Raw genomic sequence first — 14,238 nt, 5'->3', positions numbered from 1 at the left:
GGAACTGTATAGAAGTGGTAACTGTATAATATTATGTATGCCACTCAAATGTTTCCTTTAAAATGATTCATCTTTGTTACATCTCACTTCAATCTAAAAATTATTCTACTTCTTTATATCTAGCACCAGAAGAACTAAAAAAGTTCTCTAAAAGCTGGCTGCTGGTGCAGCTACTCACCACGCTAAGATCTGAAGTATTACATACAGTTGGGAGATTTCATCTCCAAATTAACCAGTTAAAAACTATAACTGGAGGGGCCGGGAATTTGGCCTAGTGATAAGAGTGCTTGCAAAAAAAAAAAAAAAAAAGAAAGAAAAAGAAAAGAGTGCTTGCCTAGCATGCATGAAGATCCAGGTTCAATTCATTGGTACCACATACATAGAAAAAAGCCGGAAGTGGTGCTGAGCCTCAAGTGGTAGAGCTCTAGCCTTGAGAAAGTCCAAGGACAGTGCTCAGGCCCTGAGCTCAAGCCTAGGACAAGCGAAAAAAACAAAACAACAACAACAACAACAAAAAAAATGTAATTGGGGCCATGGTTCAAGTGGTACATCACTAGCTGTGAACAAGAAAACCCTTTAGAGTATGAGGCATTGAGTTTGAGCCCCAGTGTGAATACACCCATTTACCCAAATTTTTTAAAAAAGAAAGCTTTCTAGCAATAGCCCACTTATTCTTTAAATCATAGGTTACATTCCACATACTGTGATAGTATTTTTCCCAGACAATAAAGCACAGAGCCTGTAAAGACTTAAATAAATGCTTGCTAAGTAAAAATCCATAGTTGTAGTTGTAGGCGTACAAAAATGTTCACTGACCAAATGAGAAAATAAGCATCAGAGTCCTAGTGCCTTTTCTGCTTGACTAAATTCATTCACATATCCAAACACATACACACACACATACGCACGCATGCGCACATATGCATGCATGCACACACGTGCACACACACACACACACACACACGGACATGAATACAGACATAGTTAAGATAATAATAAATAAACTTCTAGCTGGGCACTGGCGACTCACATCTGTAATCCTAGCTATTCAGGAAGCTGAGATCTGCATGAAAGTTCACAAGACTCTTATCTCCAAATAATCACAGAAAAATCTGGAGGCAACACTGTGGCTCAAGTAGTAGAACACTAACCTTGAGCAAAAAGGAGCTTAGGGATAACACCGAAGCCCAGAGTTCAAGCCCGACAACCAGTAAAACAAATAACTAAACTTTAGAGGCCAAATTAATTTTCAAATTAAAGTTTTTCAAGAAACACTAAACAAAATGTCTAAATTTCAGAGGAATATTATTGAGAAATTACTATGATGTCCTTTACCGATAATATTTAGTAATTTACCATGAGAACTTTCTCTTGCTGTAATATTAGAAAAAAAAAACTAGCTTACATTTAAATAATCAAGTCTGTAGTGTTTTGCAGTTAAAGATGAACTTGCACTACAGCTTGTTTTACCAAAGTAAAACATGGTTTTGTTCAGAAACAGGGTTTTTTTGTTTTGGGGGTTTTTTTTTGCCAGTCCTGGGGCTTGAACTCAGGGCCTGAGTGCTGCCCGTGGGCTTTCTCAAGAATAGAGCTCTACCACTTGAACCACAGCCAGCTTTTCCTATGTATGCGGTACTGAGGAATCGACCTCGGGTTCCGGTGCACGCTAGGCAAGCACTCTATCCCAAGGCCAAACTCCCAGCCCCTGTTTGGAAATAATTTTTGCCCCAATCCTGTCACAGTCCAATGTCTTGTATTAATTCTATCTGTATTGACAGTATCTTTTCAGCTTTCCCTTTCCTTGACCATAGAAGTACCTCTTTGTTCAATGATTGCACACAGCAAAGCAGCAGCTTTGAAGATAGAAAAATATCTGAGGGACTGGACTATGACTAGAGTAGGGCAAAAGTTTTCAAATAAAACCATATCTTCTCTGTTCGTGTGGCTTCATGTTTTTGAATTTGCCTCAGAGACCTTTCTTTAAATACATTTCAAGAAGTCTGTTCTGTTCATCCTTTCCTCCATCTTATCTCTTTAAACACATTTTGCTTTGTTTTCTTCTCAGCAAAGCCTCAAGGTTATAAGTTGGTTTTAAGTTACAGGACTGCAGCAGTATGCTCAAATGTTGAAAAGTCATCAAACTGCTGCATACACTTTGAAAGCTATTTTAAGCTCAGTTACACCTAAGTACAAAACCTAGAAGGCTTAAAAGAAAACAAGGAGTGAGTACAGTAACACAGCTGTGGGTAGTGTATCTGACATATACAAAGAACAATTTCACACTCGAACTTTGTTTACCATGGCAGAAGTAGAAACTGAAAAGTCTTGCTTCTGATATCTAATAGCTTACACAAAAACACTGTCCTTTTTACACACAATTGGCACAACCGTTCAAACTGGAGATACTGGTAAAATAAACACAACAGATAATTACAAGTTACAGATGCAAGAGGCAATATCAATTATTCAATAAATAATGCCAATTATATAAAATCCTGACTTGCTGGTATAAAATTTTGGATTTTGCTATATTAGAAAGACCTTACAAAGTATATATAAGGTGATTTTTGGAAATAATTTTATACTAAATATATAACTGACCTCTAGTTTTGTCCACTAGTACTAAATGAATTTTTATTTAATCATAAATTGGAGAAAATGAAGTCATTAAGGTGGAGTTGGCTCGATAGAAAGACAGCCTGTACAGAACCGTTCCTGATAGCATGTTGTAAATGGGATTAATCTAGCTCTGAAATGATACCTAATAATACATAAACGTCTTACCTCTCCAGGTATCAGGAAGATGTTTACAGTATCATACTAAAGACATAGCTGAGGCCTCAATACAAAATTACAGAACCACCAAGCAGCAGAAAAACTCATTTTACTGGGCTCCAAAGGCCTTTAATTTTTATAAATCTCTCTCTTAACCTCCGTTTCTGTGTTCTGTAGTCACAGAAAATCTGAAATTGAAAGTAAGTCTGGTTTTAGTACTCCATGTTTATAATCCCAGGTACTTGCAGGTAGAAATTAGAAGAATTATGGTTCAAGGCTAGCCATAGTAGAAAGGTAGCAAGATTCCTCCACTTCACAAGTGGAGCCTAGTAGAACATAGCTGTAATATTGGTGACTCAGGAGATGGAGATCAGTATGATCACAGTCTGAGCTCCTGGCAAAAATCTACTTGAAAAATAAAGCAGGGCCTGGAGTGTGACCTAGTGACAGAGTGCTTGCCTAGAACACATGAAACTCTGGGTTTGATTCCTCAGTACCACATACACAGAAAGCTGGCTGTGGTGTTGTGGCTCAACTGGTAGAAGGCTTGCCTTGAGAAAAGCACAAGGACAGTGCTTAGGCCCTGAGTTCAAGCCCTGGGACTGGCAGAGGGGGAGGGGGCAGGCAGGCGAGGATGTGTGACTCAAGAGGAATGCCTGTGCCTGTCTAGAAAGCATAAATTCAAATCCCAGTACCACCAAAACAAAAGAATAGATAAAATAATAAATAAAAGGAGAAAGCAAATTAACAAGGAGCAGGGCTACGTGAGAACTGACAGCAAGGAAAGTATAAGAATGACAAAATTAAAAGAAGATCCATAAATGTCTAGTAATTCAGACTCTCAAGTATATAAAGCAAGCAATCCTGGAGGAAGAATCACAGCTCTAGAATTTCATTCAAGTAAGACATCTGGGTATGTTGTTCCTCATGTTCTTTTCTATGCTGGTCATCAAAAAATTTTTGAAAATCACAGGTTCCTTATCTTTTTTTTTCTGATTAGTCTATATTTTAAAATACAGCATCTGAATAGTTTACCTGATCATAAAAGACCTACAATCTACTAAAGATAAGTACCATTTACAAATGCACCAAAATGTATCTTTTCAGATGTCTTCATATACCAAAATGTGTGTAAGAAACTTTTCATTTTCATTTTATTTTTATTTTTTCCAATCAGTCCCTGAGCTTTTCTGAGCAAGTCTAGTACTCTAGCATTTGAGCCATAGCTTCACTTCCAGCTTTTGGTGGTTAACTGGAGATAACAGTCTCATGGACTTTCCTGCCTGGGCTGGCTTTGATCTGTGGATCTCAACCTCCTAAGCTGCTAGGGTTACATACATGAGACACCAGTGCTAAGCTTTACTTGTATTTTTTTAACCTCACATTTTTCCAACTCAAAAAGTTTTCAGAGAATGATCTCAATGGCTAAATACATCATTATTTGTTCTACTGTGGTAGATTTTTGGTTGCTATAAATACCTTATAATCAGCTATACTGTATGCAAAACAAGCTATTTTTTAAATGACAATTAATAAGGTCTAGGTAATGTAAAATTTTCAATGGAACAGCTTATCAATTACCACAAACAAAACTACATAATTGTGGTTTATACAATGAGGCTATCAAATATAATAAAGTTTAATAAGCAAAATAAGACTTAGAGAACCAAATCTAAATAATTTTAAGTGGCTTCTGATATCATAATATGATATTCGTGATTAAAAACATTCTGTACTCTTATTAAATTATACTGTTATTAAATCACAACTATTCCAGGAAAATCGGCACCCAGAAAGGACTCACTCATTCAATAAGCAAGGACTACTGAATAACTATTACTTGAAAAGCATTATACTAGACAGCACTGACATCACCACTAAGAGCCTTCTTTGTATTCTAGAAAAGGTGGAAGCATTAAAACTATTTTAACAATATGTGAAAACAGTAACTCCAAATCCCAATGAGCTTTACTCACTGTACTGATTGTCCATGCTGGTCTCTCCCACTATAGCTGAGTAACTGGAGAGAAGAGACATAGGGCAGCACCTCTCCATTTCCAGTGCTTGATAAAACAGGAACGAAATACAAGTTTGCTGAACTACTTTTCAAAATGCTTTGTTGTTGAGGACTGAACCCAGGACCTTGCACCCTACATCACAGAGCTATACTTTCAGCCTCAGAATAACATTTATAATCTAGATTTTTCAGTTCTAATTGAAATGCATGCATGTATCTCTACTTTTTTATTATTTACTATTACTGTTATTATAAAGGTGAAATACGGTTACAGAGTATATTTCTTTTTGGACAATGTCACCCCCTTCCCTCACTCTCCCTCAGCCTTTTCCTCCCACCCCTATCCACAAGTTCTATAGTCATTTTCAACATAGTGCCTGAGTGAGTACCACTGCTGCATTTGTTCATCCTTTGTCCTTCCACGTCAGTGCTCCCATTCTCCAAAGACAGATAAACAAAACAACAACAAAAAACCTTCTTGTCTCCATTTCCTGGAGTTCATTCTGATAAATATTATTTTATATAATCAGAGGAACATTGCACTACTTTTTTTTTTGTACAATGGATCGATCTTGGAATGTAGTCCAAGCTGACTCACCACTCTACTACTTCAGCCTTCTGAATGCTGGGATTACAGGTTTGTCTCACCATGCTGGACTCCTATAGTATTTTTACTATACTGTTTTTCACCTATTGCCATAGTCCTATCATTTTCATAAACATATGACTTTGTAGTTTTCCATGGCCTTCACATGATTATAAAATAATTCTCAAGTTTTCTTTAAAAGTTATCAAATATTATTATACTGTATAGTTAATACTAGAGCAAACATACCTTGCCTTATAAGTCACACAGATTTATTTTTCACTGGAAAAAACCTCAATTATAGAAGAAAATAATATTATAGAATAAAAGTTAACTCTAGTGTGTGTGTGTTTATCTTTACCCCGGTAAATAGAATTTTTTTGTATGTGCATGCTGGACATGAGGCTTGAACTCAGGACCTTGGTCTTGCTCCGCTTTTTTTTTTTTTGCTCACAGCTGACATTCTTCCACACTGGCCAAGCCTCCAGTTCCAGGTTTCAGTTGGTTAATTATAAATAAGTCTCATGGATTTGGGAGATGTGACTCAAGTGGAATGCATGCTTCAATTCTCATATGTCACTCTTCCAAGTATCTGGGATTATAGGCATGAGACACTATGGCCCAGCCCATTAGGTATAATTTTGAAAGGCAAAGTAACACATATAAAGAAACTAAAATTCTATCTTTCCGAATCAGGGACTCATGGCAAGCAATTCAGTTATGAAATGTATCTGTCCAAATTGGACCATAAATACATTTAAGAAGGACACTCTTCAGGTGAGTAGTAAATATTCTGAGATACAAATAAGGCATCTCAGGCAGACTTCAGTGCACTTGATGGGGGCGACACTATGCTTGAAAGTCTGCACATGTACATGGGCTTGCTCAGTCACTCTGGCTGTACAAATTTAAACAAATTTGCATTTCAGAAAATGCCCTGATTCTCTTTCCTGGTTAGGGATTCCAGAGTTGAAAAAAAATCTACTTGGCTAAACCGGAAAGCCAATTACATTTTGCAATACAATTGTGAAGTTAATGTACATATTTCTTTAATAAACTTGTATTGGAGACATCTAGTACTACATCTCTGCAGTATGGCCAGTTATTAATTGCTGAAACCATTAACCTCTTTTCCTTTATTTATGTGGGGAGAGGGGGAAAGACAAAGAGGTAAACAGTTAATATCATTTAAAAATGTGATCCAAGTAGGATTGCTAATAATTAGCTCTAAAAAAGACAACATGATCTATAGGCGATAACCTCATTGTAGTGACCTTTCAGGTCAGTAAGAAGATAAGTTCAAATAAGTAGTTTGGTTCTTTTTGCTTGTTTAAGAAATCGGGTATTCCCATGATCAGAGAGACAAATGGCACATGTTCTCTCTGATATTCAGAAGTTAGATCTAAAAATGCACTGGGATATGACAAATTACACGGCATTCTAAATACTCACTACCGTGACACCAAAAGAGGATAGTCTTAGGAGAGAATCACAAAGGTGCAATGTTTATACAAAATAATATACATACTGAAATGAATTCCAAAGATAGGGAAACGAAAGGCTTTTTCTAATGTTTTCTTTTTCTCATGATTCTGTATTCTTTATGTTATACTCAGTGTATCCACGTGCATATCTGTGGGAGAGTGAAGAGGAATGGCACAGAATCTATGGGAAAAGGCTGAAAAGGTGCAGCACTTGAACTTACTGGACATGAACTATACAACTCGTGGGTGGAGATGGGAGGGAGGGACTGGAAGAGAATGAGGGAACAGATGACACTGTATGAAAGGAAATGTACTTATTACCAGACGCATGTAAATATGACCCCTCTGTATATCACCTCAAAAACAATAATAAAAAAAAACGAACGAGGCTATGAAAATTTATATTTTGTCTCGGTCACATTTTTTATGAAGCCCACCGAAGTACGGTAATGTGTGATTCCTTATGGTTTGCCTTACAGTATTACCCACACACAGCTCACCTGATACACAGACAACACATAAATCATGGGAAAGCAGCTTCTATGGGTGTTGCATGCTACTTGGAACCTTTCTGTCCCCCAAGTTCCAACCCCAGCAAAAGTGCGCGTGCCGTGACAAAAGACCTCCAAATAAACACAAAGAGACGCCTCGGAAGACGCCCCTAAAAGTCAAGTTCTCAGCGGGCACTTGTGGCACGGGCCCGGCCAGCCGCCGGCGAGGCAGCTGTCACCGGCCCGTCCCACACGCTCCGGCGTGCCAGCGTGCCACCTAGGCAGGACAGGCCGACGGCCGGGCACGGATTCCCGGCGGCGGGGAGACGAACCCCAAACACATTGTGCTGTGGAAACACAGCACAATGCCGACACCACCCAGGGAAAGAATAGAAAACTCCCTGAATAAAAGTGAAAGGGTGGCGATCTCGAGGAAATTAATTAGCAGCGTCCAGTCATGACGAGGGCTCCTCTGGGGCATGGAGAACGGTCTGGGAAGCGTCCCGGGCCAGGCAGGGGCGCTCGGCTTCTCCCCTTGGGAAAGGGGGGGGGGGACGAGGGCGTGGGGAACACGCAGACCCTGCGGCCCCACCTCCCTCCCGGCCCGCGCCGCGCGTGGGGCGTCGGAACCCCGCTCGCCAGGCCTCCCCCCTCCCGGCCCGGCCACCGCCTCCTGCCGCGGGCCGCAGGCCCTGGACTCTCCTACCTTCGCCTTGCCGGCCTCCAGCTTCTTCTGCCTCTCCTCGTCCTCCATGGCTTCTGCGGAGTGGGCGGGGAAAGAGTAGGGAGGGTCAGGGTGGGAAGGAGAGATCGGATCCGACGGAGGAGGGATGCGGTCTCCACGACCCAGAGCGCAGGGCCGGGGCCGGCGCTCCTCCCCTCCCTCCCGTGGAACCAGCGCGCGCTCACGGGCGAATCGTCCCCGAAAGCACGAGCCGCGCCGTCACGGCCGCCATCTTCGTCTCCACGTAAACACACGGCGGGGCGGGGGAGGGGACGTCACTCCGCGCAGCCGCTGCCGCAGGCGCCGACGCGCCTGGCAGGTGCGTCTGAGGCCCCGCCCCCGCCTGGACGCTGACCCAGCCGAGGCCCCGCCCCGCAGGGACTAGGCCCCGCCCGGTGCCCGCCCCCACTGGGACCCGGACCGTCTTCGCCCCGCCCCCGCTGGGACCAGGACCCGCCCGGCCTCCCCACTGCCTGGCGTGGGGGTGTCGGAGAACCCCTGCGCTCTTAGGATGTAGTGCATCTAAAGCTTTTTTTTTTTCTTTCTTAAATCAAATTGTGGAAATCTCGGACACCTAACGGAGAAATTGGTGGAGGAGAAAAAGACTAGTGGAAAAGATGCTTGGAGGGAGTAGTCCTTCGGGCTTGGCTCCCCAGGTCGGCTTGCTTTGCTCTCCTAGCCTGAAAAGCCCCTCCCTGTACCCCAATCTCGGCTGCACCCTTCAAAGCCTACTCATGTGCTGCCGCCCAGATAGCTTCACTGAACTCTTTGTTCCAATGCACACACTCCTGCCCCTCCCCCAGCTGCTGTATTCTGAAAGAAGCCTCAACTTGAAAATTTACAAGAGAACAAAGCTGGTCTCCCTTACCTTTCTAGCTTTAATAACCTTAAAAGCAGTCAGCCTTCCTCTCTGATCTTACCTAGGATTTTTGGAAGGATTAACATATGTGAGTGAATGCCATTTTTATTTCTCCTTGTGTTTCTTTCAGGAAATGATGGGGGTTTTTTGATTGGGTGATTTTGGGTTCAGCTCAGAACTCCCAGCTCCTTGGTGACATAAATCTTACCCGTCTCCACACTGCTACAATAATTTAGCACAGTCTCCTGCACACAGTAAATCTGTTGAATTGAGCCAGGTTTATAACTTAAACAATACTTCGTTATCTTTCTTAACCTCTTCTATTCTTCTTACTTCAGTCCCCAGGTCCTAAGATCACAGGTGTGCACCACTGCATTACCTTTCTTTCTTTCTTTCTTTCTTTCTTTCTTTCTTTCTTTCTTTCTTTCTCTTTTTCTTTTTCTTTTTCTTATGGGTCATGGGGCTTGAACTCAGCTTGGGCACTGTCCCTGAGCTCTTCAGCTCAATGCTACCACCTCACCCCTGGGCCTGGGCATTGTCCCTGAGCTCTTCAGCTCTAGACTACCACCCTGCCCTTTGAGCCAAGCCTCACTTCCTGTTTTCCAGAGGTTAATTAGAGATAGGAGCCTCAGGTCCTTTTGTGCCCAGGCTGGCTTTGAACCTTGATCATCAGATCTCAGCCTCCAGAGTAGCTAGGATTACAGGTGTAAGCCACCGTGCCTGGCTGGCTTATTACTTCCTTCAAGTGTTTTAGGAATATTTTAATACACTGGTAATTTAGAGAAAAATAAAAACAGAACAAAAAAATCATTAGATTATAACCAGGACCAAAATTATTTAAGGAAAATATGCATCTATTTGTTTGCTTTGATAAACCAAATACAATAAGAATTTATTTGCTAAGTTAGTTTCTCATCATTGTGACAAAATAACTAAGGAGGATTTAATTTGGTTCAGTCCATACTTACAATGGCTCCATTGTAGTGGACCTGAAATGAGGCCAGCTATTATAGCAAGGACAGGTAATAAAGAAGAGTGGTTCTTCTCATGGCAGCCATGAAGCAGTGGAGAGAGACAGGAAGGTGCCACAGAAAAGATACATATTTCTAGTGCACACTTCCAATGACCCACTTTCCCTAAGTAGGCCCTACCTCCAAATAGCCCATTGAGCTATGGACTTATCAATATATCAATCCATTGAAAAAGTTAGAATCCTCATAATCAAATCACATCTCAATGATTGTATCTGTCTATTGAAGGCAAAGCCTTAAAGACACAAGGTTTTGGGCACCACTTCATACCAAAACCATAACAAAGCCATTGTTTTCCATCTTCATGGCTTTGTTTTACTTTAGAAGACATTGACAGCTACCATTCACATTGAACATTTCCATCACTTGCCAGGCAAACTACCCCAAGCTATGCCCATGGGCCTCCCTACAGCTTCCCTACTTCACTTCTCATTTTTTATTTACCTCACCTATCATATCAGGTGCCATGACCTGTTGTGCTTTCTTTCCCACTATCTCTTGACCTCTTCCTATTTTTCTTTTCCATTGCCACCACATATGAATTCAAGCTGATAAGTCAGTTTAATTTCTTCCCATTGCATTCCAGTCCCAATATCTGTCAGGTGAACTTGCAAAAATATAGAGTTCAGTAAACTTCCCATTATGAAATTACTTTCTGCAGCCAATAAAATAACTTCAAATTCCCAAATGTCATTCAAGTCCTTAGCACTTTGTATCAAACTAAAATAAATAGAAATTTTAAATATTAAAACCAACAACTACAATTTGTGCTAATTCATAGAAGTAAAATGTCAATAAATAAAAAAGTAGGATGAAGCATGCTGATACATTGTCCACATTTTATCTAGTAAGAAACTAAAAGCTCAAAAGGTTAAATTACTTGACAACTTCCCTCAGTTTAATAATGAAAGTCATAGCTAATTGTACTCCCAACACTGATTTTTTAACTCTTACTACTTTTGCCTAAGTTATATCTCCAAATAAGTCAGTAGTAGCATTTGAAAAGAATAAAGATATTCTTACAGAATATGTTAGATAAAATTTAGGACAAATTAGTTAGTGATTTAGGCTTCAAAAACTACAAATTTATCTAACTATGATTCTTTGAAATTGGCCCCAAACCTAATTAAAGTATTAGAGAAATTTAAGGTGTTACTACTAATACAGGTATAAATATAAGCCTGGCAGTATCACAGAAAGTGTTAGATAAAATTCAGAAGTAATTTGTCCTAATAGCAGAATATATACACACTAACTTCAGATCTCCAAGTATTTTCATACCACCAAGTAGTCACAGAATAGCAACTAAATGAGTTTCCTGAAGATATGCTTCAAGGATCTGTGTAGTTTTATACTCAAGAGGTGTTTAGTATAAACAAAAAGCAAATTTCAAATATCTTACAGTATCTATTCTTTTTTAGCCAAGATGACAATTTTTGTTCGTCTTATTCTTCCTAGGAGATTTAATGGTTTGTGCTGACTTTGTTTATCTTGGGAAACACATGTTTGGATTACAATAAAGAGTGGACACAAAAACCAACCTGTGAGTTGGGCTCAACCTTTTAGCTCTCCAGTTTGAATTGGTATGTATGGTATGTATGTTTTACAATAGAATTTCCCATTTTCTTTTCTTTTTTCCTAACAAATATATGGAAAGAACTTTGGACATTTCTAACTTGATAAGGTATTCTTATACCTCCAATTTTAGTAAAAATAATTTTTCCATACTTGCATGAATAATAAATGACAGTAAGGATTCAAATTAAATTCTGAGTCACTGTAGAACTTGACTATGTAAGTGCTCTAGAGTAAAAAAATATTAATAGGTGAGAAACAATGGATGATGCTGAAACTCAGTGAGATAATCCAATCCTGGCACAGTAACAACTACTCAATAAAAATCTATCAGTTAATGTTTTAGAACCCAAACTAACCCAAAACCTCCTATGAAAGCTGAAAAGGCTAAGGCAAGAGGATCTTGGGCAACATAGTGATATCTGGTTGCTACATACAAGGTAAGAAAAAAAACAAAGAAGTGGTGCTGTGGATCAAGTGGTAGAACACTAGCCTTGAGCTGAAGAGCTCAGAGACAGCACCCAGCTCCAGAGTTCAAGCCCCACGATTGACAGTAAAAAGAAAAGAAGAAAAACAAAATAAAACAGAAACCTCCCCGATTCATAAATTACAATGGCACATTGCTTCTCAACATCAGATTGGAAAATGAGATCAATGCTATGAAAAGTGAAATGATTTAATCACCCTAGATTCTATATCAGCTAAGATTAATCAGGTATAAAGGACACTTTCAACAAGCAAGGTTTCAAAAACACTGTCTTACTTAACCTTTTCTTTTCTTTTTTTTTTTTTCGTTTTCTTTTCTTTTCTTTTGCCAGTCCTAGGGGCACCACTTCCAGCTTTTTCAATGTATGTGGTACCAAGGAATTAAAATCAGGGCTTTGTGAGTGTTAGGCAAGCACTCTATCACTAGGTCACACTCCTGGCCCCCTTAATTTTTTCTTAACAAGCTATCAGTGATGTATTCACTAAGATGAGGAAGAAAACAAACAAAAAGCCCAAGAAGATAGAAGTTTCAGAAAAGAAAAATACGAGATTCGAGACAAGGGAAAAAAAGGATGATAATATTAGAAATTTCTATCTATTTTTATGTTGTCTTGGAGCAAATCTATGGTACAGTTTGTCCAGAAGGAAGCTGGAAGACCCTGACTCCAGGATGGATGTCCCTAAGAAGGAAAGTAACAGAAATAATACCTTTTCTATATGTTCATAATGAGAGGACTTATATTCATAAGAATATAAAGAATTCATAAAGAATAATTAGTAAATAGAAAAAATAATAATGTGTCTTCAAAGACATAATGTTCTGTGCCTCTGATCATATAAAATAATACTTATTGAAATGAACTCCAGGAAATGGAAACAAGGTTTTTTTCTCTTTTCTTTTTTCTTGTTTGTTTACTTATCTGTTGGGGGGGGCAGGGAATAAGGGAGACACAAAAATGGAGAGACAAAGAGTGAACAAATACAGCAGTGGCACTTTTAGTAAACACTATGCTGAAGATGAACTTAGGACTGGGAGTTTGGCCTAGTGATAAGAGTGCTTGCCTAGCATGCTTGAAGATCCAGGTTTAATTCCTTGGTACCTTGTACACACAAAAAGCCAGAAGTGGTGCTATGACTCAAGTAGTAGAGCTCTAGTAGTGAGAAATCCCAAGGACAGTGCTCAGGGTCTGAGTTCAAACTCCAGGACTGGCAAAAAACACAACTCAGTGGGTGCTATGTTGAAAATACAAACTGGGAGAGAGGGAAGAAAGGGATGACATTGTCCAGATAGAAATGTACTCATTACCTGACTTAGGAAACAGTGACACCTCTGTACATTACCTTTATAATAACGATAAGAAAAATAAAATCTAAAAGCTTGTGTCTTAGTTATTAGCAATATTTGCTAATTTAGAAATTTAGAAAGTGAACACTGAACTAACCAAAAATTTTAAGATTGGATATGGAAGAATATTCAAGCCAAAATTTTTCAGAGTAAGAAGTTAAAATGTCGGTACCTAAAATAGAATAGTAAAAGCATCAGTAAGGGCCAAGAGTTTGGCCTAGTGGTAGAGCACTTGACTAGCATGCATGTAGCATTGGATTTGATTCCTTGGTGGCACACATAGAAAAAGCTAGAAATGGTGCTGAAGCTCAAGTGGCAGAGCATTGGCCTTGAGAAAATCCAAGGACAGTTCCCAGGCCCTGAGTTTAAGCCCCAGTGCTGTCAAAAAAAATGTATCAGTAAAAGCCTGGCAGTAACCTGGAGTTTAAGTCCCAGTACACACACACACACACACACACACACACACACACACACACACACACACACATCAGTATAAACACAGCATTGAAAATTATTAATGCAAATAGCTTAACAAAAAGTTTGAAGAGTTGAAGGAGTTGCTCCTGATGACTTGACTTGCAATTGAGAGAGGGACAGGATGCTCAGAGGCTCCTGTTCCTCTTCCTCTGTTCTTCACTGTAAGCTTTATAATACTATTGGGTTTTCTAAGAAATTCTAATGCATTCTTGATAAATGCAAAAACTTGAAAAGTTTATCTAAAATCAAGAAATATGGTAATAGTATTAGTACTGCAGAAATACATGAAGACATATGGCACTAATAGAAGGAACTGAGGATGACTAAAAGACAATGATTACTTCTAAACAATGGTGTTAAGGGCTGACTTTTTATGACCATATATATG

The 14,238-nt window shown here is 39.5% G+C and overlaps 1 protein-coding gene across 1 annotated transcript in view; it reads right to left on the bottom strand.

Annotated features, from left to right (window-relative positions):
• Akap9 (A-kinase anchoring protein 9) overlaps nucleotides 1–8,353 on the bottom strand; it is a 145,051-nt gene extending 136,698 nt beyond the window's left edge. Inside the window, exon 1 of the mRNA XM_090333087.1 lies at nucleotides 8,060–8,353. Within this exon, the coding sequence (XP_090189213.1) occupies nucleotides 8,060–8,107 (48 nt within the window). The 5' untranslated portion in view covers nucleotides 8,108–8,353. The remainder of the gene's footprint in view (nucleotides 1–8,059) is intronic.
• Between the last annotated feature and the right edge of the window lie 5,885 nt (nucleotides 8,354–14,238).

This window comes from Megascapheus bottae, chromosome 5 (genome assembly GCF_031878675.1).
Source record: "Megascapheus bottae isolate mThoBot1 chromosome 5, mThoBot2.hap1, whole genome shotgun sequence".
NCBI classification, from domain to species: domain Eukaryota; kingdom Metazoa; phylum Chordata; class Mammalia; order Rodentia; family Geomyidae; genus Megascapheus; species Megascapheus bottae.
Note: the sequence above shows the minus strand (reverse complement) of the source record. Positions and strands in the feature narration are given on the sequence as shown.